General features: G+C 36.0%; 2 protein-coding genes across 3 annotated transcripts in view; one reads left to right on the forward strand and one right to left on the reverse strand.

Annotated features, from left to right (window-relative positions):
• The window catches only part of NKAIN3 (sodium/potassium transporting ATPase interacting 3), a 133926-nt gene extending 131131 nt beyond the window's left edge, over window positions 1–2795 (forward strand). For both annotated transcript variants that reach the window (XM_034429844.3, XM_087890615.1), the window contains one exon: window positions 1686–2795. The gene's annotated coding sequence lies outside the window, so the exon portion shown is untranslated. The remainder of the gene's footprint in view (window positions 1–1685) is intronic.
• An 8786-nt stretch (window positions 2796–11581) lies between these two features.
• On the reverse strand, window positions 11582–27142 carry GGH (gamma-glutamyl hydrolase). Its single transcript, XM_034429847.3, has 9 exons — window positions 26908–27142; window positions 23280–23391; window positions 22448–22498; window positions 21731–21815; window positions 20259–20397; window positions 19810–19916; window positions 18558–18645; window positions 16890–17027; window positions 11582–16311 (listed from the first exon to the last, which is right to left on the reverse strand). Exons 1-9 carry the CDS (start codon window positions 27023–27025, stop codon window positions 16190–16192), a joined length of 960 nt encoding a protein of 319 aa, XP_034285738.2. The 5' UTR covers window positions 27026–27142; the 3' UTR covers window positions 11582–16189.
• Window positions 27143–27589: the final 447 nt, after the last annotated feature.

A 27589-nucleotide genomic window follows, 5' to 3' on the forward strand; every position in this document is an offset into this window, starting at 1 on the left:
CAGTCAGAATTTTTACTACTGGTTCTCCGAACTACTCAAAATTTCCACTACCGGTTCTCCAGAACTGATCAGAACCTTCTGAAACCCACCTCTTCTACTAATCCAAAATAGGCATTAGGTTACTTTCAAAAATTATCTTATCCTGATACTCCTCTGTTCATGCAAAGTTTTAGGGATGTCACATTGTCTTTGTCTCATTTCTATCTCACAGCTAAAGCAATTAAAGTTCAATTATTCCATTTTTATAACACTGTTTTCTCTTTTCTTAACACGTTTTCTGCTACAGATGCAATTAAACATGCTTCATTAACAATGTGTACAATGAACAGTGAGGTGGCTGAGGTCTGCTCAGTTTCTACTGGCTTTTTTAATTGGGGGCATGCTCCTCCCTCCATGGCCATTTAAGACCCGACCAGACCCCTAGTTCCTCAGAAGGCACCTTCCTGTATAATAAGTGAGACGAAAATGAAGTAGTCATAACTAAAGATAAAGCAGATAGATAAGCAGGCAGGACAACAGGCCAGGAATCTTTGTTGATCCCTTCAGAGAGTAGATAAGAAGGAAACAAATAATGAAGGAGACCCAAGGAAAAGTGTCAGCTGAAATAGATAAAGAAAGTTGAGCATGAGCATGTGGAAATCCCACTTCCAATCCCATTAACAACTACCAGTCTTTTAACAAGGCAAGAGTAGCTGCCAATGTTATGAATCAACAAAGCAAGGTCTTTGTGGGTGGCATAAGCATCACTTCCCTCATTCCCCAAAGCCATTCACACATTCCATTACATCTGCTTTCTGTTTATGTACTGTAGCTGCCCTGCTAAAAACTACTAAAAAGAACTTATTAAGTAATTTTTGAATTTGATTAGAAAAGGAAGTATGCAAACTTTTAAACATGCCAAATATTGTTTGAACAAGATGGCTATTCTCTCATCTCCCAGGGCTCAAAACTAGCTCTTCATTTTTCACTGCAGTTGTCAGCTGCACTTTTCACAAAACCATCTTCAGTCCAAAATTTCTTCCTTTGGAAATTAGTTAGTTGGGTTGTCTGCAGTTATTTCCTCTGCTGCTGAGGATATCCAGGAAGAGAGTTGTTATTTTCTTCTTTCCTTGCAAATTTTATTCCTTTTGAAGATGTTGTTGATTGTTTTGTGTCTTCCTTTTTTATTATGACGAAGATGTCATCTACATATTGGATTCATATTTTTTGTTATATATGTGGGAGTGCTACAGTTTCTAGATGCTGTACTATGGTCTCTGCTATGAGTCCTGGGAGTAGTGATGGCATGGGTATTCCTTTGATTTTTGCTATGTTTGACCGTCAAACTGAAAGTAGGTATTGTGGCAGAAGTTAATGAGATCCATGATTCTGGATATATAATGTATTTAGCTAGATCAGCTATTATGTACCACTGTTCCCACTGATTATTTTACTAGTTCAGATCTATGGACACACCGATAATGTTACCTAGTTGGGTAAGGAAACATTTGCAAGCATACAATCAAATTTATAAAACATCAAGGACTCCACAGTCTCTGAAAAGACACAGGCTTGGCAATTTTTCAGAAGAGCATTATACCCATGTTCAGAAGTAGCAATGCCTTCAGAAGTTAGCCAGGTTAACAAGTAGTTAAACTTCCTTCCCAACCTTTTCTTCTCAGGTAACTTGTGTACTCTCATTTCAGGTTGAAAGAAAGAATCAGCACTCATGCCGTGCTTACGCTTAGCAGTATTATGAGGAGGAGCCAGGCTTTGCACAAAAGCCCAATTGTGCAAGACTATCTCACGGAAGAAACATGGCTTCATTATGTTCAACCTGGACTATGGATTCCTCTCCTGACATGTGGCTGCATTTCTCAGTCACCACCTCAGATTCCTTATTAGTGTTGTAAATGAAGCCTTCTTAGATAATCTTGAATTTTTCTTTACTCACTTTTATGACAACTTGTACATTGTAACTTTTTTCCTTTTTGAAGTTTTTTAAAACAAAATATCTAGTGTTTATGGCATGAAAACAGTGGAGCGTGTGAAAGAGTCTTCTTTTTCCAGAATTTCACCATAGTTTTGGAATAAGACAACTGTACTGTATTTGCATGTGCTAGTAATTATTTGCCATACAAAGACCACACCCACACCCACAGACACACTTTCCCCAAAAGCTCCCAGCTCTGATGAAATGAACAGGAGGGAAGGCAAGGATGATAAAATTGTGACATCCAACTAAACACAACACTAGCCTTCTCTATAGAATCCCACTTAATTACAGACATACTGTAGGAATTGATCAGTAAAAGTGGTTTTCCAATTGTTACAATGATCAATATCATTGAGCTCAAGTCTATGCATGATTGCTCCAATGTAAGCCTCCCTTAGTTCAATTGTGTTTTTCCCCAATGACAATTGCATAAGGTTTGCAAGGTAATTTGCATATGGCTGCTTCTCCCATATGCCTTTCTGATTCCAAGATGCAGTCCTTCTAGCTGTTGTAATTGACAGAGAAGTATTTCATTCTTCAGAATTTAGGGCAGATGTGTGTAATTTGCACATTTTTTAAATCTCCTTAGAAGGAGCCAAACATGAATGTGTACAACATTGGGATCAAGGGGAGGCACCAACTACAGCCTTATAAGCCTCAGAAAATTCTTGAGGGCCTTAATGTAAAAGCTGAACAGAAGGCATTCATTATGAAGATATGTACAAAAAAAATGTAAATTTATCTGTAAATAACTTTAGAATATGTATTAATGTGGCATTTTGATTTCTTCCAATAATATAAAAAGGGAGTCATAAAAGTGTTTTTTTCTGTGGATATTTGGTGCTCTATAAATTAGGCCTTGTTCTTCATCCTTTTCTGGATACTATATGAAAATATCTAGTCTTTATGTTGTAAATTAACCTGTCTCATGGTGCACTTATTTTGTTTTGCTGGTTCACCTTTGGGATCAGTTTGGGAAGGAATACTGAACTGTTCTGATCCTTTTGTGACATTTATGATTTTGTAGTTCTTTATTTTAGTAAGTAGTTAGGATGTAGCATTTCACATCCACAATATCATTTCTTATGTTATCCCCTAAAAGGTGGGTGGTCCATCTCCAGATTTTGCTTAATGGCAACTCTACCCTCCTTTGCCATCTACCACATTTGCTAGAATTGATAGAAATCTGAGACCGCACCTGGAGATCTGTGCATTCATAGGCAGCTGGCACAATGAGGCCATGTGTATTATTATATCATGTAAATGAAGTCAGGATGCAAATGATGTTACTTATTCTTCCACCCTCAGCTGCTCACATACACATTATTTATAAATTCTTTATATATGCGCAAAATTGTATTTGAGGACAGAGCCTTCCATAGCATTTGTTTACTATTTTATACAATTTATGTAGTTCCCCCATCTCAACAAAGTGATTTTGAGGGGCTAACAATAAAAATATATACAGTAGTGGCCAAAATTGTGCGAACCTTTTGGGAAATGTGTATTTTTGAGGTTTGATGGCTAATAACACCACTTTTTTTTTTGGAGTTTCAAGATAATCATATTCCACTGCTGGAATGGCCCGGGAATAGCCCAAACCTTAACCCAATTGAAAATCTATGGAGCCGACTAAAGAAACTTGTTTGTCAGAAGTGAACCAGCAATAAAACCCAGTCAATAGAAGCAATCATTCAATCTTGGTTTCACATTAAAACAGCTGCAGAACTAAAAGACTTGGTTCACTCCATGGGAAGACGTTGTAAGGCTGTAATTCATGCTAAAGGTTACCCAACTAAGTATTAACCTACGTGATAATTTTTGTATATCTCATTTTTTCTACATATTTCACTTTTCTTCTTTATACTGTAACTGCTATTGTAATAGCAAATCTTTCATAAAAGTTATTGCATTACATTCTTGATTAAATTATCTTTCCATTGATATATAATTTTATGGTACTACTCCAAAAAAAGTGGTTATTAGCTAGTTTTAGAAAATACACTTTTCCTAAAAGATTTCCATAATTTTGGCCACTACTGTATATAGACTGGAGCAGATATAATGTTGTCTCCTAAAAGCAGCTTTATAAATTGGATCTATTACCTGAAATAAATACTCAGTTCCTATACTCTTTTGCTATATAGATATGAAATCCTTATTCTTTTCTTTGTTTTTAAGGGGAGTATTTTAATATTCTATTTATAGCACTGTCAACTGTGCTTTATTCCAACCAAATATATCCTTCTAATCAGAATTTGTAATCAGGATTGGAAATGAGATTGCTTAGTTCTTGTTACTTTGCTTAAAATCAAACATAATTTATTTTGTTGCACATGTGGTATAAGGAGTCAATGAAAAGGGAAGATGATTAATTTATTTGGAAGAGAGGTAAATTGATGGAAAACACATTCTCTTTCTGTACTACCATGTTTTCGCCAAAATAAGACCCACCCCAAAAATAAGCCCTAGCCAGATTTTTTGGGGTGGGCCTAATATAAGCCATACCCCAAAAATAAGCCTGGGGGATAGGCGTGGCAAGCACAAGAGGTGGCGAGTGACACAATAGTGTCCGGCAGCAGCCACTGGCCCTTGGCGCAGCACAGATAAGTCTGAGTGTGGCGTCAGAGGGGGGAAACAGGTGATCCAGACAAACTGCACAGCTGCCTGGGAGGCTCACGGGATACTTGGATGGCTGCACCGCAGCAGGCGGAGGCAAAGGCACAGGTGGGCTGCAGGCAAGTGAAATAGTGGGACAGAGTGGGCAGTGCATTGGTATTGCCTGCCATCCCCACCCACCCACCCCTTTGCCTCTGCTGTCACCTGGCTCCGCCGTGCACTTTTCGCCCAGAGGGAGACAAAGCTTCATCTGCTTGCAAATGGGGTGCTTTGAAATGGAGCTAATTGTTACATTTCAAAGTATCCCATTTGCAAGCAGATGAAGCTTCCAGTCTCCATCATTTCTCCGTCTGGGCGAAAAATGCGTCTGCCCTGGAAAGCCTTGTAAGCCATTGTGACTGAGGGCAAGCAGATGGTGGAAGGGAGTGGGTGAGCGGCCACAAAATAAGACATTCCTAAAAAATAAGACCTAATGGGTCTTTTGGTCCATAAAATATATATATATATATAAGATAAGGTCTTATTTTCAGAGAAACATGGTAGTTCATAAGGAGTCAGAATTATATCTGCATTAAAACAAGGTTGAATATGCACTATTTATTGCAAAAACTATTCTGCTTATAGCAGTTGACCACATTCTGCTGTGTTGGGTTTCTGTATAACATTAAACTAACAGAGAATGCCTTCACATTTTCTTTAACCAAAAAGGTGCATTTAGAGAAACTTCACATATTCTTTTAAAATACATCTGTAACAGATCACAGCAAATGGTTTACATAGGTAACAGTAGGCTGTAATTTTACAACTTTATAAGTCAAATATATTTACACTGCAAACTTAATCATGGTTTGCTCAATTCAATTGGGCAGGATTCTTATGATACCTTGAATTATATCCATACTATATTGTGTTCAAACAACACACTAAGCTTAAAAGCAGTGCCTAGTTTGTGGTCCTTTGTGGTGTTCTCTATACTGTTTTCTTAAGAATATGCATATAAAGTATTTCCAGAAAACATGTTTTTTTTTTGTTTTGTTTTTTTACAAAAGAAGTATTTACGCATTGTCCCAAAGGTGCTTTTTCAAGAGGCAACTGAACTTCCTGGTTTTTCTTTGAAGACGTTTTGCTTGTCATCCAAGTAGCTTCTTCAGCATTCTTTGCATTCTGTTTTATGTCCTTTTGTAAAACAGAAGATTCAGATGATCTGTTGACATCCTAGTAATTTCACTTCTGGAAGCTCTTTCGCCATTCAGTGAGGAAACTCTTTCTTCATTCTGTGTTCATATACTCTTTAGCAATATTGTTGCCTATTTGTTTGATATAAATTGCAGCTGGCACTGCACTTTAAAAAGAAATTACCAAAAAAGTAAAAATAGTTTTATGTAGTTGCTTGCTAGGTTTTAGCAAAAGGTGCTTTGCAGCATGCATTGACATGAGCAAAAGATCTTCAGCTGCATGCAAAGGTGCTGTAACCACCTCAAGGTTCAACACAGCTGTTTTAATGGGTTTCTTGCATCAACATTTAATGCATGTGTTCATCTAACAACCATACTTCACTAGTAATTTTGTTTTGATAAGTAGAAGAATTGTGAAGCACCACTTCAAATGCTTTAACACTTCTAGAAAACAGAATTATTAGGGAAAACAGGATTTGTGACTCTCTAATTGAACTGCAGTGTCTTCTGATGTTTGATTTTCTTCATCTGCACTAACTGGAGTAAGATTCTTACTTTATTCCATATATCCTGTATCAGGCCAACAAGGAATCCCTAAAGATAAGGTGGTATGAATTTTTCTTGTAGTCTCTGCGGCTTTTAATATAACCTCAAGGTTGTAAACCAATGAGTAAATATAAAGCCATAGTTGCAGAGTAATTATTGGAGAGATGGTTGCCTTTTTAAAATTCATTTGAATTCTTCTTCAATCTCATCTAATGGCTACTTGGAATTTTGCATTCCATTTATGGCTACCTTAACTGTACACCTTGACGTCACAATTTGGAACAGTACTTTCCAGTGTTTAATTTTTTCAGACTGCGGCATTGTCACTGAAATCTCTTCAGGACCACTTTATAGAGATATGATTGCTGCATTCTTCATGTGGTTCTGCCTCATTCCCAAATTAAAAGTGAATGTTAAAAAAAATGATCAGAAACTCCTGGGGCTGCCAAATTTTGTAAGACATTGGTGTACTCCAGTGGTGGGTTGCCCCCGGTTCACACCGGTTCTATAGAGCCAGTAGTAAAACCGGCGGGAGGCTCCGCCCACTGATCCCGACATCATCAAAATGCTTCTGCACATGTGTAGAAGCTTCTGCGCTTGTGCAGAAGAGCACGCGCGGGCCCCGCTGCAAACCGGTAGTAAAGGTAAGTAGAACCCACCCTGGTGTACTCATTAGAAATCTAGCAAAACTTAAGGTGAGCATGTTAAAATCATGGGCAATTTGTGATGTCCCAATATTTTGGCCATTTAAAATTATAGTTTGGCACAGTCTTTAGGGACTACTTCCATTTCCTTGTGAGTTGTCCAAACATCATAGAGAGGAACCACTCCCTAGACTAAGTATGCAAAATATTGTGGGTGAGTGGGTACATTTCAATTTATTTATGTTTTTTGTTTGTTTAATCCTGCCTTTATTATTTTATAACTAAGGTGGCAACCTACCTAATACTCCATCCTATTTTCCTCTCAATTCAACCCTGTGAGGTGGGTTGGGCAAGAGAGTGTGCCTGGCCCAAAATCACCCACTCAGCTCTCATGCCTAAGGTTGGACTTAAAACTATAATCTCTTGGTATCTCACCTAGTGCCTTAACTACCAGACCACAAAATATTCATAATTTGGGAAAGCAAAGTACTGGACTATGTACAGCAAACCATCATTTTTTCTAAAAAAGGTTCTGCAGTCTATTTGAAATCCAGAATCATTATTGGAAAGGTGTGCTTGCAATTAAGTCCCCAACACTTTTTAAATTAAAAGCATGTTTTAAAACAAAAATAAACATAATAGAACGTGCTACTGAGACATCATTGTCCCTTTGTACAGTATTGAGGACCTAAGATTTAGATTGTTTGATGTAATTTTGTTTACGTCATTTGGGATATTGTGTAGTCATTGAAATGGCTACACAATTACATCTTAGTAAAAGGGATTCAGGATGGCATCAAAATAACTTCCTATACATTTTCATCTCTATTTTATTCATTTTTTGTTTGCAATAATTATGGGTAATGTTCTTAAGTAATTCACTCCATTCCCATATTTAATATCTATTTTCTCTGTGTGAGACATGGGAATAACTGTGATATTATTAAACAGCATAGAGGGAGCCCGATTATCTTCATCTTTAGATAGAATGGAATTGTTTAATATTTCAGGTGTACGATTATGAACAGTAATAAGAAAGCTAAGACTTGTAATGCATAAAAAATTCATGGTGTAGATTTGTGCAGTTGTCCAGCTGTGCAATGAATAAGCAAGAGGAAATAGCCTGCAGTCTCTGTTTTGTTTTTAAGTATATAGGGGAAGGTGGGAAATAAAAGCAATGTGCAATAAGTAAAAAAGTATAGTACCGATTTTGTTAGCGTCCTTTGCGGTATCTATTTTCTCCAGGTTTTATTTTAGTTTGAGCTGTGGATCAACCTGAACAAGATTAGGTTCAGAATGATTACAGTATGACTGTTTCTTCCTGCCCTTCCCCCAACTATCACCATCTTCTAATTCATTATTGATTTAATTACTGGGTTTTGTTATTTATTTGTGCATTGTTGGCAGCCTTACACATGTAAATTATAAAATAAATTATAGAATCCATAGAAAGACATTACATGAGCAAACTGCAAAGTACAAAAATGCTCATCGCATAAGCTCCCTGGCATTTAATGTTCACAATCTGGAACAGAAAAATCACATTCGGTGAAAAAGCAATTTAAAACTGGTAATCTGTGTGTGAAACATTATACAACATCACAATATATAAGCCAATTAAATTCTAATGGTAAAATTATTCCTCTTGCTTTGTTTCAGGCAAAATTAGGGCAAGGCAGAAGCCTTGGACTTTATATACAGGTGGTCCTCAATTTACAACCATTTATTTACCCTGTTTTCTCCAAAATAAGACATCCCGTGATAATAAGCCCAATTGGGCTTTTGAGCACATGGCAATAAGGCCAAGCACTTATTTCAGGGTTCAAAAAAATATAAGACAGTGTCTTATTTTTGGGGAAACACGGTAGCAACTGGTTTGAAGTTACAACAGCACTAGGAAAAAAGTACTTATAATCAGTCCTCACAAATTGTAAATCTTTTGCAGCATTCTGATAGTTTTGATCAAAAGTGGGGCAAACCGCATGTACCGGTATTTACAATGATTGCAGTGTCCTGATCACCATTTGCAATCTTCCTGAGTAGCTTCTGACGATTCACTTAATGACTGCATTAATTTGCTTAACAACTGTGTGCAAAGAAAAATGTAAAATTGGCACAATTCATTTAACAACAGCTTTTCTGGGCAATGGAAATTCTACTCCCAATTGTGGTCATAAGTCAGCACTACCTGTAGTTCAACCTCACGCTGCACTCAGTATAAGAATATTGAAATATTAGTTCATCCGCAGACTTAATCCTTCATCTTTCTTTAGTTCTGGCATGCAGAGAAAAAAAAAAGTACTTCGTTTCAAGTTTGAAACCAAGCACTGCAATCTGAAAGTGCTATCAGGCAAAACTTGGAACCAAATGAGTCATCCTGTGCTTTATCAAAGCAAAACTCAATTAGCATTTTGGCAATGAAATACAGCTGTGTCCTACAGAAAAGAATATCTGTAGCTCAGGGTTAATATTGGTATTTTCTGAGCTTGATTGTTTGCTTGCAGATCTTTTCATTAACTCGCTAAGTAATAAATTCCTTGCATCATCCGTGGTGAGCAAAGAATAAACATCCCCACCAAAAGTGGCATGGCAGGCTACTACTGTATACTGTATATAAACAGGCAGCAAACATCACACTCACTTGAACTGATGATGTTACCTAGTTGGTAATGAAACTTCTAGTCTAGTGAAAAGAAGGGCTAGGGCTGACATGATAGCAGTGTTCCAATATTTTAGAGGCTGCCACAAAGAATAGGTGGGGTCAACCTATTTTCAAAAGAACCTGAGGGCAGGAAAAGAAGCAACCATATGGACCAGGAAGAAAACCAACCTAGAATTAAGGAGAAATTTTCTGGCAGAACAATTAACCAGTGGAACGGGTTGCCTTCAGAAGTTGTGGGTGCTTCATCACTGGATATTTTTAAGAAGAGATTGAACCGCCATTTGTCCAGAGTGCTACAGGGTCTTCTAATTGTTATCTGTTCTGTTAATTAAACAAGCAAACAACCAAGTTCAGCAAGTACCAAAGATTCCATAAACCACTATGTATTTAAGCTAATTAGATATTTTAATTTTATATTGACATGTGTAAATATTGATACAGCTCATCCAAGGAGATGGACTCCAATGCCATTTTCTGAAGTGTCAACGTTTCCTGTCTCAGTCTCCCACTTTTCATCTTTTTAATATGAAAAAGTCAAAGCAGTTCAAAAACCACAGGCCAAATTTGTTCCTATTCCAGAAAACTTTCCAATACTTGTGGAATAAGTTGGTAGAGATTTGAAGAACCTAATCATACTAAATTAAGCCATCATTAAAACCCTGTAGGGTAGGGAACTACAGATGATGGCTTGATTTAGGTATGTATGCTATGTGCTTGCTTTTTTCTATCTAAAGGGCATCCTACAGTATATATCAATGCCAACAGAAAAAGGAGGCTGCATATAATTTACATATATCAATTCTCCCAGGTAACCAGATAGGAAACAACTAGATGAGCTCATTCTACTGTAAGGCTATATTAACAGAATCTTGCAAGTGTGAGTAGCTGACCTCATCGTCGTCGTTGCCAGTCAATCGTCGTTCAGGACCCTGTGTGGCAAATCACAGGCTTTAGGATTTGACACGTACAAACGTCCTGCTGCCACTTTAGACTGCTTCATCCATTGGGACAGGTCTTACCCAAGCTCCTTCTCTGAGAAGGAGGAGGAGGAGGTATTATGACATCTCTGTCAGTTTACTTTTAAATGGGATGGGGAGACTCATCCCTCCTGGAAAACTGCTTAAATATTCTTAAAATCTGTTAGGATTTCTCTAATCTACAGAAAAAGGAGTAAATGCAAATTTTAAAAAAGGAAATGGGATGAGCTAGCCATTTTCATATGGTTCCTGATTATGTATCTGCTGCCATCAAGTTATGAATCTGATCTAAACATCTGTCCTTTTCCCCATAAAGTAGAAACAATGTCCATGTTATCACATCCAATACATGCATCCATCTCTTTGGGGAGCATTAGCCATTCCTCTTTTGGTGCACATCATCTTTTAAATGCAGTTGTGCAAAGCAATAACAAAATAGAATTAACTTTAGTCTCCTTTTTTCCCCCAAGTGTCATTTTCATAGGGGGATGGTCAACCTACTGAGATCAGATCCTTTGCCATGCTACCTAACACTGATGAGATTTGAGGTTCAACAACACCCAGAAGCCATATTACCTCTTTCCCTCCTCTCTTCTCTTGCTTTTCCAGAAAAGATAATGTATTTACTCTTTTTCTTTCCTGTACACTTTCTTGCTCAATGTATTGAAGAAAAGATTTGCAGATTCAGTTTTGCAACATTCATTTACAAACCGAAAGCTTTGTGGTGGTGATTGTTTTTTTAAAAAAGCAAAAATAAATGAGAGGAAGACTGGCAACAATGTCACAGAACTCATCTTGTCAGATGTTTAATGAGATAGAAGAAATGTTCCAGATCTTAATTGGGTTTTTTTAGCAGTGAAATCCAATTTAAAATTTCCTCACTATGAGATTTTAATTTTCCTTTCTCAGATAGATTTTACACCTAGATTATAATTTATCACAAAAGCTTGTAGTAAAAGAGAAGACAATGGTCCGAAAAGGTATTTGAAATTAAACAGCAGCTTTATTTACATAAACAATAAATTCAAAATAAAAACCATTTCTATTCAGTGATGTACCAGATATACATATTTATTATGGTAATATTTAAATACAAAATATGCAGTTCGCTTACAAAGGTAGTTATGAGATAGTCTACAACCAAAAAAGTCTGACGATCTTATTTTGCAATCAAATGCAATTCTAATACAGAGGTGTCTGTTGTTGGGGGGGAGGGGCGAGTGTCAAAAGTTGATTGTGACTATATGATTAAAACTCTTACCTCACATCTTAAAAAATGGGCCAGGGCTACAAGCATGTAGGCATTTTTTTTTTAATTTGATTTATATGCCGCCCTTCTCCAGAGACTCAGGGCGGCTTAAAATGCGTTCTTGAAGTTTTTGACCACTTCCGTCAATGCTCCTATGGGAAAGTACATATTATTCGCTGCTACATTAACTCATCATAGCAGCTCCTCCACATATTTACAGATTTTAGAATTAAGGAAATCACAGTATTGCTTTTGTTTACTTTCCCACTTGACTTAACTAGTCATCAGTCACCGATGCATCATCATGGTTACTTATTTTAGTAAACTTGTCCTAATATTTCTCTTCCATGATCCATAACCACAAGATTTGTTAAACAGTATAATTTTTAATGAAGATTTACCTGAGATCAAGTCCCAATAATTTGGTCCCAATTGCACCAAATTATTCTGGAGTAAGCATGCAGGGGATTTAGATGCATACCTAACATTTAGATCTGAGTAATTCGCATATCTGTATATATTATGCTTTCTTACTTGTTCATACAGATTGATTGAGCATCTTGAGGAAGTTTTGTTTGATACAAACCTTGACTAAAGGCTCCAGACTTTGGTTGCACATCCAATACAAATCAAACAACATGGGTTATGCAGGCCCCCTAGTGCCAAACATGTTACAATACATTAAAGAAAAAGAATTTATCAGCTATTGTTCATAAAATGATACAGCTTGTATGGAGTCAGTGAAGGTCACACAGGACAGAAAAACTCTATAATTCAGTCCTTAATTGAAGCAGATTTTCAGATAAATCCAATCATGTTTGTACAAGCACCTTCTGGCCTAGCTCTCTTTCAGAGAGGTGCTAATAATTTGGTGATGTCCAGCTGGCTGGGTTAAAACTCCCATCAGCCACAGCCAATATGGGAAGGGAAGTTGTCTTCCAACATTTACTCCTTATTAGATGTGTACAGTAAACACAAACCTCAGTACGATAGTTTTAGATGTGACATTCTTAGGGTAATAATAAAGGCAGATATTCTAACCCAATAAGCAAACAAGAAAAAAAATTGAGCCTCATTGCTTAGTTAGGTGATTTACATTTTATGGTTAGTGAAAAATCCTGATCTCTCGGAGCCTTTCAATCATTTGACAGTTGAAACCTATCATTTCCCTTCAAAGAAACTTAACATTCTCTTTATAGATCTAATAACAAGAGCTGAAAGGATGTACCTGTTTTTAAAAAGCATCAGCTTTCAAAAGAAAGCTATAAGTGCCATTTTTTAAATGGTACTTATTTTTGAATTAGCTATATTTTCTTCTCCCCCTTTTAAAAAAAATCATCCATATGGAGTAGCAAGGGTACTTAGCATGGAGACATGCCTAGAAGGTAGAGTAGGAAAAAAAATGTACACATTTCATTCTTAAAAGCACTATTAAGTTGCATTTCCTTTATTATACAGCAATAAACATATTTCAGCAGAGAATACAAGGCCATATGCTCAAAGTCAAATATATGGTGAAAGAATAAAATTGAATAACTGTATTAAATTAAACTATATAAGACTTAAAATAAATTCACATTTACTTTCTGTCACTTAGTCATTCAGGTTTGGTCTCAGCATAGAGGGACCAAGTTTTTTTTATCAGCCCAAAGGACCACAATAATATTATTGGTTTATCCCAGTTTTTTGGGGAGGGGGGAGGGGGGGATAAAGGTGAACTGCAATTTTTTTAAAGACCATTCTAAAACTTAACATATTAACCTTTATTTCACATTTAGAACAGGGGTCTCCAACCTTGGCAACTTTAAGACTTGTGGACTTCAACTCCTAGCAAAGCTGGCTGAGGAATTCTGGGAGTTGGAAGTCCACAAGTCTTAAAGTTGCCAAGGTTTAAGATCCCTGTTTTAGAAGACCTCATCAATTTTGTGTAATCACTATAATCAGACTGCAAAACAACAAGAAAACAAATAAAAGCAGTTAGTGGATCATGCCTGGTCCATACGCTATGGTATGGATACTTTGGCTTATTACAATATATTACTGAAATGCCTATACAAAAAGTGCAATTATAAAAAGACAAAAAATAATCCTACATATTTTTGAAAAAGCCTGATCTTGAACTCACATTAATAGCATCATCAACATGAAAGGTTTTTATATTCACTTAAGTAAAGAAAACTACGGGGAAAAATCTATGAGGTTTTTTTCCCCCCTAAAGGCTACACTGGCAGACACCCATGTATTTATGATATCAGCATAATATTTTACCCAAGAAAAGAATTTCAGTCACAAATACTTTATATATCAAAATGCAGATCTAGTTTTCCAAATTTGCATGTTTGTTGTACTATATGAAAACCCTGTTAATATTTAGTAAATTGGAATGTTTTATTTCAGTATTTAGGGTAATATAGACTACCCTTAAGCATATTTAGCACCTTAGTTATTAAACAGTTATGACAAATCTTAGAAAACCACAGATCTTAACTGCATTAATTGTAAATAAAGCCAAAACCTTTTATGGGGAAAAATCTAGTCTATCTTAAAATAAAACGACATCTTAGAAGGATTCTCTGAGCTTCAAATTTTTGTAGAAACAGTATTTAAAGTAGAAAACCCCAAGCACCATTTATCTGGACGAATGATATTAATTGATAGAATCCTGGAATGGAATGAAAGTCACTTTCAAGCAACCACTTTATGGCTTTCAGGTTGGGTCAACCTGAAATATTGAGTTTCTATTTTGAGAGGGCTGGGATGCAGCTGAAAGGCAAATGGAGTGCTTTTTTCCCATCGTGGATGAGTTTTAGGAGTAGAATGGTATCTATAAGTATCCTCAAATACAAAAAATGCATCTGAAAATATTGGTCCTGTCCATTCAAATGACTCATGAGGTTACCAGCTGGCTGAACATAAGGGAAAGTGCTGCCTGAAGTCCCAAAAGCAAGGTTTAACTAAAGCTTCCATAAGAAGATGCCTCTCAGATATACCAGGGCTTCAGTTTTTATGATCCCTAGAAGAGTCATATATGATGGTTTTGGAAACAATGGGTGTACTTAGTATCAGTTATCTTCACAGACTGATGGATACAAATCCAATCAGTTTAAAGTGATTGGACCACACAGGAAGTGATTACAAGTAGAAAGCAAAGAAAGTGATTAACAATGTAGGGGAGAGAAAACTAATGAGGCTCAGAATCATCTATTTGTATCATAATAATAAACCTTGTAGAAGATATATCAGTGATTTTGTGGCAATAGTTTCTTTTAAAAAAAGAGCAAAATCATTTTTAAAGTGCTATAACTATTGCTATAGGTATGCTATGCCTAGTGCTATAAAGTGCTATTTCCAAGAAAGAGGTATAAAAGAAGGGAATCTCAAAAAAGGGATTAAAAAATACAACATTGTTTGGGTGGATGATGATGTCTACTCTAAACACTAAAACAATATGCTAGGATACATGGAGATATAAGAAAAGGAAGGGACTTGAGAGCAATTGGCAGGTTGAAGATTTGAAATTAAAAAGGCATTCCAGTAGGAGGCTCAGAATGTGGAAAACTGTTTCCTTTGTGTGCCCAAGAAGAAATGTTGTCCTTTATTAAAAAATGGGTTACCTGAGAATTTTTATATCACACTGTTCCTTAATGGAGAGAAATAACTATAGCAGTAGTTCTTTGATCAAAGAGGAAAAGTCATCACTCCCATTCACACTAAAGCCATTCTCTTCAACTTTTCCCATTAAATAAGAGTTTTAAATGATCACAAATAGTTAAGTGCAATTTATCAAATGAAATATGTGCAATTAATGCAAACATAAACTACATATAATGCTAGAATGTTTACCGACTCCAGATATGATAAAGACCAGAACAATGTGAGTTTTACTGAGGGTTAGGCAAATACTTCTGCAGAACTTGTCCCTTCTTTGCCAACCCCGTAATAATACGAAATGGTAAGTCAAATCCTGTGTGATTTACTGTAAGCCCCAAACTAACAAGTGCTGCTCCATTCCTACTTATTGAACCCATAAGGGGGTCATATCCTTTGTGCTTCAATTGAACAGTTATTGGGGACACTTAAAACTATTCCTACACAAGGTTCTAATGGAATTCAGGGCTTTCACAACAAGCCTTTTAGTCTCAAGCTGCTGCAGAAGCTTTTCCCAAATTCACCACTTTGGAACATAAAGAGTGATTCTACAGAAAGGAATGGAAAGGATAAATTCTACAAAGAGCTATGCATAATCTAAATGTTTGGCCTTACAGTGCAATACACTGTATCAATTTAAACAAAAGATCAAATCATTTTAAAATTTACTTATGTTCTTCTTCAGGCTGGAAATTTAATCAAAAAAGTACGCTTGGTCAAAAGATGAAAAGATCCCAGTGTAGACAGGATTAAAATTATAAATCAGTGCATCAGTCTCAGCCTTTTTGCTGGAAAAATGGTGGTTGCTCTTCCGGGCTGCAAAATATTGGAGATATATGGATTATTTCATGTCATCATTTTGTACAATCCCAATTCTTTTGTTAACATTATGCTTAGAGACTCTAACACTAAATATAATCCAGAAGCTTCTAGAATATGTCCCAGACTTAAAGCTCTTTTTTTTCTTTCAACCTGCCCACCCTGTAGCTTCTATGAAACACCATATTTAAAGAGAACAAGGGAATGTATCTGGATGGATGGCTGGCTGAAATTAGCATTGGTAAAATCTCAGCTTTATATTGGATAAAAGATGGATGGCTTTTTCACAAAAGACAAGCAACTGGTCAGAGGTTATTGTGGAATAAGGCTTTTATGCTCAGTGTAGTTGAAGTAAGAGTATAATTTTCAATATTGCAGCTCCAATATCCACTCAGTCTAGTAAAAAAAACACAATCTGTGAAATATGCTATATGGCCAACAAATATTCCATTAATATGAATTTCATTTTTGCAGTACAAACACTAGTAGAATATAATGATGCTTCTCTTTTTGTTCTCTTTTTTTAAGGAAATGTTTCATTATTTCCACCCATATCCCTTACTAAGGTTACTTACCTTCATTGACAAGGAAGTTAGCTAGGAAAAATGTTACTTTTATAGATGCTGAGGAATGTGGAATGCCAGTTGAATTTTTCCATTCAAATGGATTTTTTTCTGGATGCCACTGGACACCATAAATAGGGTACTTGTAAGCTACAAAAACAGAACAGCCTTAACCATTGTAGAAAACCAAAATTACCCTTTTTATCATCTTCAGAGATAGTTATTTGAGGATCCTGAAACTATGAGTTGCTTGAATGGCAAGATGGGGGGCATGTAAATTTAATAAATAAAACTTAATAACTAAATAAATAGGAATGAAGAGCAGAATCTTAAAATTATCAACCAATGTACTGCTCAATAAATCTTCCTAAATTAAGAGTCTATTTTGTCAAAATGGATACACTGAAGTGAATTCTTATTACAGAAGCTTTCATGGCAGCGTCTCTTTTCAGTCCTGATAGTAAAGACTAACAGGTCTACTCTTTGAAAATTAGAATAGAGACCACCATCCCAGTATTGTTTGTTTTGGCAGTAGCTTACTTCTTTGCTCACTTGATCATTTTTAACTAAAGGTATTAGAGCAGGGGTGAAATCTACTTACCTTCCTTACCAGTTCAGAAGTGCACGTGCCGCATGCACAGACTTGCTTCGCTTGTGTGCATGCACATATCAATGCACGCGCAGACCCTCTGCGCATGCACAGAGGGTAAAAAACACATTACTTCCTGGTTAAAACCAGGAAGTAATGACACCCGGGTGGGCGGACCCTTGCGCCACCATCGCTACCGGTTCTCCGAACCATCTGCCACAATCGCTACCGGATCATCCGATCTGGTCCGAACCAGGAGCATTTCACCCCTGTATTAGAGTTAGTGCTCTATTGCTAAACTATGGTCCTATTGAGCTTTCAACAACTCTTTTAAAACTGCAATTAAGAAACAGTAATATACCGGTACTACTAATACCGGTACTACTAATTTAACTAACTAAACTAACATAAATTAACAATGCAATAATTCCAATTTGATAACACTCTTTCATCTACCAATAATTTGAAAACTAAAGAATATACTACCACTGAATATGAAAATATTTGCAACTGTCTTCTTCCACTTGATGTTTATTTGAAATACAATTTACATTAACTTTCACTAATGTAAGCCTGCCATAAAAGCATGATAAGAGTTTTAGTCAGACACAAATGAAAGTATACAAATCACGGATAATAATAGATGATGGCCACAGAAAATTTCAGTGTCATGTTTTCTTCAGCTTTCCTATTTCCTCCACTAATGGAAAATCTATAAAATGACATCATTCTGTTGCATGTTTTCTAATTCTATTGTGTTTTGTTTGTAAAAATAGAACAGCGAAATGTAATGACCTCACAATACACACCTTGCAGTTTTAAATGTATAGGAAAAGACAGAACTAGAATAACCTCTGGAATCCATGTTATATTATTTGAACAAATGGGATTGCCTGTCCTGCTTCTTTACTGTGGTCACAGCAGTTACTGTGACAAGAAACATCTGAGCAGATGTTTTGAAGAGGGTATAAAAGAAAGAGAAAACATTTTCCACCATTTTGTCAGTCCAAAAACTGTACTGGATTTCACTAATAGGCTGCCCGTGCTACAATTGTTAGTTCTAGGCAGCATTTAGAGGTTAATTAGATTACCTTCCATGGTGGATATGAACTCCACATTATGAAAATTAGTTGTTAAGATTTTATAAAAGTTGCGCAGTTTCTCATTTTTTGTGTAATTCTGTAAAAAAAAGAAAAGAAAAGATAACCATGATTTAAACTAATTTTTAAAAGAGGACATTTTTTATCTGCATCATTTTAATAAGGACAATCCAATATCACAATTTCTGTGGTGCCATCCATTCTCCAACTTTGCACCATTAAAACTTATTCAGCCCAAATTCCTAAATTCAGCCCTTCAACCCACCTACTGTGTCTCTAATGTACCTTGAGACCAGAGAAAGGTCTCATGAAAGTAGAGGCTACAGTATGGACAACCATACTGTAGGTAGACTACTCTTTCTCCCTCTTGGTCTTTTTCAAATAACTATGAGGGATGATTTTCATTTCACATGGGGAAAAAAAACCCCAATGACAACTAAAATATCATTGGGATTCTTTCCTTCTGTTCAGCATGGGATATGATCAGGTCAAAGCTCTCATTAAACAGCATTTATCAGACGCAAAGTACCAATTGGACCTAGCCAGGTTCCTTACCTTTATTAATTATGAGTCCAACAGGTAGTCTGCCTCCCTCATGGCATATTTAACAAATCTCAGCTGTACTTGAAAACTAATACAGGAAAATTCCCTATCCAGAAAGACGTCTCTATGACTCTGGACATGTAGAAACCACAGAACATGTACTTCTACAGTGCTTATATTACAGAGATATTCATACTAGCCTCATTTTGCCATTATTGTATACATACAATAAGGATACAAGACAATTCTACACCTTTCTGCTTTCTCAGATACCAATCTTAATACAACATACAATGGTGCCATATTCTCCATGCTTAAAATTATGTCAGACCTGTGCCACAAATTAGGTTTAATGAGCAGCTAGACCAGGGGTGTCAAACTTGCACCCCGTGGGCTGGATGCATCACGTGCTAACCCCACCCCCGCCTGGTTTAGCAAAAGGGAAACAATCCAATATGTCACATGACAATGCGAGTTTGACACCCCTGAGCTAGACCATTATTATAGAATTATTGTTTTATGATAAATCTACTTTGCCAGGCTTTTTATGCCCATTTATTGCTCCTTTTAGACTTTTTAATATTTTTTCTTTAGCTTTTTATGTAATTTTATTTTTGCATTTTATATTTTTTATGCTTTTAAATTCTTTGTACCCCACCTTCCTTATGCTGGTCTTTGACTGCAATTAACAAGAAATTACCTGCATGGATAGGCTCCAGAAATGAAAGTGGGAAGAGACAGGCTCTGAAGCTAACAGTTCGTATATCTCTTCAGGAAAATCCTGGAACATCTTACTGTGGTTTGAAGCTTATGCCAAAAGCAAAACAAAATGAAACACCACTCATCAACATCAAGAAGGGCAATGATTAGGTTCAAATTCTAGGCTAGGCTACATACCACAATTTGTAAACCATAGTCATTATATTCACCAATTTGCTAAGTCAAAATTCTTATTGCATTTTTACAACAAAGATCTGAGAAAATGCGGCTATTCTGTTTGCCTACAGAGGGGAAAAAGTTAACTGTCCTGTGTCCTGCACTCCTCAAACTACTACTTCACTGAACTTCAGAATTCATTAATGCATCAATTCTATGATCCCCAGAAGAACTTAGACCATGCTCTATTGGCTAAAACTTGTGAATTTTCACCTTGAGTAAAATTCAGTGGCATTGTGAAGCCATCTGTATTTGTCCGAATGAGCAAGTTTTCTCCACTCGTGAGATAGGTGAGCAACTGGTGTCCCAGGCACGTCCCCCATATGGGAAAATAATCTTCTCTATCATTGGCCTAGAAAATGGCAAGGGGAAAAATGCCTAGATTAATACACAAAAACTAGACTAGGCACTGTTTTGAATTACAACATCCATCAATCCTAATCAGCAGTCATCACATTAGAACTATATTTGACCCCCAAAACCAACCAGGTATGAAAACTTTCATCCTCCATTAAAAAAGCAAAGCAGTCTAGACATGATGAAGAATATTTTGCCTTGAGCAACTAGAGGAAAGGGGGGGGGATATAAATCAATCGAACAAGCAAAATTAAATTAACACAAATAACTATAGCTTTGAGAACAGATGATTGTGGGCAATCATTCCACAAGTAGATTTCGTTAATTGAATTGACATATTTTCTTTTCAAAGATCAATGTCCAGTTGTTTATAATTAACAGAAACATAAGCATTGATTCACCCAAATCCTGCATGCAGTGTTCTGTTCAGTGATTAAACTAATAGACTAAAAAGAGGCTATGGACAAAGGGAATTTAATATGCCGTTTTAAGAGAATAGGATTTATTTTTGAAATGCGTCTATCAGAACTATTTAATTTACATGTATCACGCACTCATCAAGATAATCCTGTTTTATACCACAGTTACTGTACTTTTTGGAGTGTAAGATGCACCGGAGTATAAGACACAGCTTAGTTTTTGGGAAGGAAAATAGGAAAAAAAATATCTGCCTACCAGGTATTCATCTGGCTAGCGTCTTTAGTCTGGTCAGCTTCAGCACATTAGTTTGCTGGTTTTTATCCCCTGCTTGGGGATAAAAAACAGCTTCTAAAGCACAACTGATCTTTGGAGAGAGAAGCAATGAGAAAAGCGTGGAGATTGCTTCACTCGCTAGCACTTCATTAGGGCTGAAAAAAACTCACAGCTGAGAGGGAGTAGGCAAAGCACTTCACTCGATAGCGTCTTGTTAGGGCTAAAAAAAGCTTCAGAGTCCAGTTGAAAAGCTCCAGCTGAGAGTCAAAGGAAGCAGGCAAAAGCTTCACTGAAAGAAAGCTTCCAAAGAACAGCTGAGAGTCGGAGGGAGCAAGCAAAGCCCGGAAGATTGCTAGTGCCTTGTTAGGACTGAAAAAAAAAAAAACTTCGAAAAAGCTACATTCAGAGTATAAGACGCACCCAAATTTTCAGCCTCTTTTAGGGGGGAAAAAGTACATCTTATACTCTGAAAAATACGGTATATCAGTTGAAGCACACACACCTCTATTGACTATTGAAGCATACATACCTCTTTGACAAGATAATGCAAACTGAAAAAATGTGTAAACATGAATCACCTACAGCCTTCATGTCTCAAACATTAATGCAGTTGACTTGAATGCTAGAACACTTACCTCTAGTGCTTTTGTATAGAATATTTTAGCCACTCTGGAAAATTCAGAAGTTTCAAGATCAACACCACCTCCAGGAAAAAGTATTCTAAGAAAATATGGTTACAACAATGTTATTACCAAGAACAACGTCCCAGCTGATCTCAGTTAAATGAGAGTTATAAAGGAAGAAGTTTTAATATATACAACAGACTACCAATAAGTGCAACTTTGGCTTTATTTCAGCTGCTTCTTCAATAACTCTACAGTTTATTGCTCTTAAAGTCCAATGTCTAAAAGGTCTTCGCAGTTCTAGTCTGCACTTACTTTAAATGCAAACTAGAATATTTTTCAAGAGCAATCAATGTTACATTTATTAACATTATTAAAAGAGCCAGCGAAACAGATGAACGACCATTCTGGGCATATATTTAGCTTTGGGCTAAGCAACATTCACTCTTTCAAAAATCACACTTCCAAATTTCCTGCATCATTAAAATGTTGCAAAGGCTTACTGCTATACTCCTATTTGCATTGCTACAATTTATTATTCTGAATAATTTTTTTATTTATCAAGTACTTTACAATTTTTTTTCAAATTTTGTTTCTTATAAGGTAGGTTGTTCTCTATAATAATCATCCCATGAATTTTCCTGGCTGGAAACTAAAATCAGGATCTTCAATATTATTTCGATATCCTATGCTCCTTCCATTATATTTAACTTATACTGGTATACTTACCCATTTATAGAACGGAATATCTCATCATACTCTTCATTGGAACGATTCAATCTATAATAATTAAAATGAAAATTTCTAGCATAAGTATGCATCATTCCAATGTTAGATTAGAATTGTCTTAGTCACTAAATGCAAATAAAATTCATTTTTAGTAATACTGGAATGGTTACTTTATATGAATCAACTATTCAAAATAAAATTTACTATCGTTCTCACAGTAGATTGACTAGAAATTGAAATGAACTACACATATGGATTATGAAGGAGGAAGCCTGAATTCAAACTGATCACTGAATCGCTTTGGGATACTAATAATTTTTTTATTGGCATTGTAATATTTTTAATGGGATTATTGTGATGTCAACTTTTCCCTCCAAGAATCTCCAAGGCAGCATATATGACTAGTCCTGGATTTTCCATTTTATCTTCACAACAATCTGAGAGATAATGATTGGGTTTCCCCAATCCGGATCCATCATCTTAACCATTACACCACATTGGATCTCACTATGATGAGTTTCTGAATAGCAATTTGAATGTAAACATTCCCATTCCTAGTTCAAAACTCTAATTACTACATATGATATCATATGCGAGTGTGATCACACAAGGAAGTATTACAGTATTTAATTCCAGCCCTGAGGACTGATATTACAGTTCTTAAGCAGCTTATTCACAACAGCTGCTTCTAATTCCGCAACATTGAATATTAAGTCCTAGGTATGTTTCTGTGCGATATTATTCAGTTTCACATGGTATCTTGAAGACAAATTTAATTATATGTTTTTTATGACTGGCATATCATGGGAGCAGGTAGTTCTTAGCAGCTTACCTTACTGGTACTACTCTTGCTCCAGCTGATTCGATGAATTTCACATAAGAAGCAGCAATATAAGAACTTCCAAACTTCTGAAAATGTTCAAAAGTTTCCTGAGCTAATATTCCTAAACCATCCGGAAAAAGAGAGAATGTATATTAGATATTTGTGCCACCCTAAGACTAGTATGTAGAAGCTGATGATAAAATAGCAGAGCTGTACTAATTGATATATTTCATAGTGTTTAATAATTGCCTGAATCCTTTCAAGAATAAATCTCTCTCAGCATCACATGTTTCTCTGTGCAATAGGAAAGTCACATGTTTCCACAGAGACTTGGCAATATGCCCATGTCTGAGACTATCTGACAAAGACATATCATTATAATTTGAAAACAGCATTTTAGTAAAATTATGCAAAATCAAGAAAGTGACAAAACAACTAACACATCTTACCCTAAAACTTTCCATAAAAGAAATGTGAAATGGCTTTAACAAAGAGAGTCTATGATGCACATACATCAGACTATTTCTTTTAGAGATGAGCATTGGAATGCATAGCATAAAACAAAGGACAATTTTAAGACAGGCGTTTCAGACTTCAGCTTGGTGCTTTTCAAATCTTTTGGACTACCACTTTTAATTCCCAACCAGGATAGTCATCTGGGTCGTGATGACTGGAGTTCTAGAAACTTTGGTCAGACCTCTTGGTTGCCATTAACTTTTAAATACTTTTTTTTAAAGAAATCCAGCTTGTTTAAATATAAAATGCCTTTATCTTTGACTAGCTTTGCTCTTCAAAGTATAAAATATATAGTATAAAGAAAGCAGACTTCAGTAATTATTTTACTATTTGTGGTACATGTTTGCTTCTAGGAAAGAAACTGAACATTCTCGTTTATTTTAGTTAGGATGTGTACCAGAACAAGGTGAAATCCTTTCAATATTTTCCAGTAAATTATGCAATGTTACAGTATGATCCATTGCACAACCATTTGAAAGAGTCACCTGCTCAAAACATTCCAAAATACCAGCTCAGCAGCCCTTCACTAAATGCTGGATATGACACTTCTTCGTTTCAGTGACACAGTAAAGAAGTGATAAGAAACAAAATAGCAACTTTAAACAAGAACAGATTAAAATCACTAACAATTTTATAAATCCACTTTAAACTGATACAGGTAGTCCTCGACTTACGACTATAATTGAGCCCCAAAGTTCTTTTGCTAAGTGAGAAAGTTGTTAAGTGAGTTTTGCCCAATTTTATGATCTTTCTTGTCACAGTTGTTAAATGAATCACAGTAACTGTTAAGTTAGTAACACAGCTAAGTGAATCTGGCTTCCTCATTGATTTTGCTTGTGAGAGGGTCCCAAAATGTGATCACATGACCCTAGGACAGTACAACTGTACAAATATAAGTCAGTTGCCAAGTGTCTAAATTTATCATGTGACCAAGGGATGCTGCAATGATCATGTCACTTTTTTTAGGGCCATTGTAACTTTGAACTGTCACTAAACACACTGTTGTAAGTTGAGGGTATCTTTACTAAAAATCAACAGTATATAATACTTTTATTATACTACCTATGTCATGTATTTGATATCAATACAATAGGAGCCAATACAACAGATGAATTGATTACAACTTCCATAATTCTCAGACACTGTGGAATTAGTGTGATTATAGTTCAAAATATTTGAAGAGCAACAGGGTTGATTTGTAAAAATATAATACAATATCGAAATGACTGATATTTTGTATCATATTATAAAAAAAAATTTAAATCACAAAACTTAATCTGTAGGGGCCTTGATACTGTCTGAGCTTGGTGATTTTCTTGCAGATGTTTCATTACCCAAACTAGATAACATGATCAATGCTAAAAAGGAGTAGGCTTTGCTCTTACTTTTATATATTAGTGGTTTGCCCTGTCAATGTTGATGGAGTCGTTCCTTGATTAGGTTGTTGTTTATTGTTACATAGTTAGTCTTTGTCAGTAGTTCCTTGACTAGGGTATTGTTTACTTTTTGATTGTTGGTCTAGAGAAGTAGATCGATGTCTTTATAGCTGCTATGCATTCATATATTTATTTCAGGCCTTTGGTTGCAAGCTGCAAATCTTAATTTGCGATTTATCACTATCCCATTATGTTCCTCATCAAGATCTCAAAAAGCATTTGATAATGTAAAGTTGGAAACAAAATATTTGGACAATGAAATAATTTTGGATCAATTTAGTCAGATCAATCCAAGTGCTTTCTCATTCTAAAGGTTGATGATTGGTATTATCTACTGAGTTCATCTTTTGTCATTTTTGCATGTTCTTCATAACTTAGAGCAATCTAGTTATGTATATTGCTGCTCCAACTGTCTCTGCAATCTCCCATTGCTTTTCTTTTCTACTGTTCTTTCTAGCAGCATACTTTGTATATTGATGTATGTGATATGCTCTAAATATTTCAATAAAGGTGCATCTTTTATCACTCCAAGGGATTTTCAAGATCCAAGAATGAATCACAAATATTTCATTTCATGTTTGATTATGCATTGTTTCATCTTAACTAATTATTTAAAAAATCTCTCATTATTCTAACCTACTTCCAACCACATTGGTCTGAGGTTATATTCCCTTTATTTAATATTGGCACAACAGAGGAAAACAGGTAGTACAAGAACACATCTATCCAGACTTCCTATTCACGCCTTATGCACTTCTTCCAAGAAGCCAATGAAACGGATTTCAGTAGGAGGAATCAATTTACTAGCTGAAGTAAGGTTAAGGACAACCAAAGGAAAAATCACAGCGAAGAATAGAATAGAATCAGGGTGGATAAAAATCAATGATTTTTTTAAAAAAAATCCAAAAAATCGGATTTTTTAAATTTAAATCGGATTTTTTTATTTAAATCAGATTTTTTTTATTTTTATTGAATTTATTTTAATAAAAAACTTTTGGGGTAAAAATCTATCGTAAGATAGTTTTCTATTTAAGATACATAAATAATTTAGTTTATTCAGCATGAAATGGAGCTTAGTTATGTAGCACAAGGCTGTATATTCTGCAACACTGGGACTATCCGTGAGTCAACAGCAGGTCAAAGGAGTAGCAGAGATGACAGTTGCTCTTTAAAAATTATAATTTAAATCGAGTTGATTTAAATCAAGTCTTTTTACTAGTGATTTAAATCATGATTTGAATCATGATTTAAATCGACTCGATTTAAATCAAATCCACCCTGAATAGAATAGAATTTTTTATTGGCCAAGTGTGATTGGACACACAAGGAATTTGTCTTGGTGCATATGCTGTCAGTGTACATAAAAGAAAATATACTTTCATCAAGAATCATAAGGTACAACACTTAATGATACTCATAGGATACAAATAAGCAATCAAATCATATTAGGAAACAGTCAATATAAATCGTAAGGATACAAGCAACAAAGTTACAGTCATACAGTCATTTGAGCCACATAGTCCCAACGAAGACTCTAAAGGTCTCTCTCTCTCTCTCCCTCTCGTTCCTCCAACCCCTCCCTTCCCCCACTCACTCCCTACTCTTTCTCTTTCTCAACATTGAAAGCACTGAAGTCCTGGATGGCTAACTGTCAGGTCCTGCAATATCAACGCCCTTCTACTTACCAATAATCGGCCGCTCGTTCTCACTCCGCAACACAAAGGAGACCGCGGAGCAGAAGCAGCAAAAGGCGAGAAGCCCCCAAGCCCCGCGAACTTGCAACCCGCTCGCCATGCCTGGCATTCGCCCAGCTCACTTGAACGCAGCTGAGTTCTCGAAATAAGACCGCTCTGCAAAGCTGCTCCAAGACCCAGACGCCAGCCAGCTTTTGCAACCCCGCCCACTTGCGATGTCTCTCCGCCACCAATGGCATGCTGGGAAATGTAGTCTAGAGGGAACTGGTCTTTTCGCCTTCCGTCTAGAACTCCTTCATTTTGTTACTTCTCGGAGAAAGTTGTTTTGAATCAATGATAAAAGATTTGTGTGGATGTTAGGGAGCTTCAAAACATTTATTGGGGAATGGATTTTTCTGCCCGCTCAAGAAGTAAGGAAATTCCGTGAAAATTAAGAAAAAGTTCCAAACAACTATCCTCAAAATTGATTATATAAATGGTATTGCAATAGGTTATTTGATCATAGCTTAAGTGCACAAACATCGATGGTCATCGGCTGCAACTAATAGAGTGCAGACTCTATTTGGGCTGCAAAACAAGTTTGTTTTCTGAGTCTTTGTGTTGCCATCTAACAATAGAAAGGTTGACTCAGCCTTCCATCCTTCCAAGGTAAGGTAAAATGAGGACCCAGATT

Source organism: Pantherophis guttatus, chromosome 3 (genome assembly GCF_059756535.1).
Source record: "Pantherophis guttatus breed Tessera chromosome 3, ASM5975653v1, whole genome shotgun sequence".
Classification (NCBI taxonomy): Eukaryota; Metazoa; Chordata; class Lepidosauria; order Squamata; family Colubridae; genus Pantherophis; species Pantherophis guttatus.

Coding starts and splice junctions, on each gene's coding strand:
- GGH (XM_034429847.3), bottom strand. CDS start 27,025: ATGCCAGGCATGGCGAGCGGGTTGCAAGTTCGCGGGGCTTGGGGGCTT. Junction 22,499..23,279: donor GCAAGAGTAGTACCAGTAAG/GTAAGCTGCTAA, acceptor TAATTATTATAG/ATTGAATCGTTCCAATGAAG. Junction 19,917..20,258: donor GCCACTGAATTTTACTCAAG/GTGAAAATTCAC, acceptor TTTTGGCATAAG/CTTCAAACCACAGTAAGATG.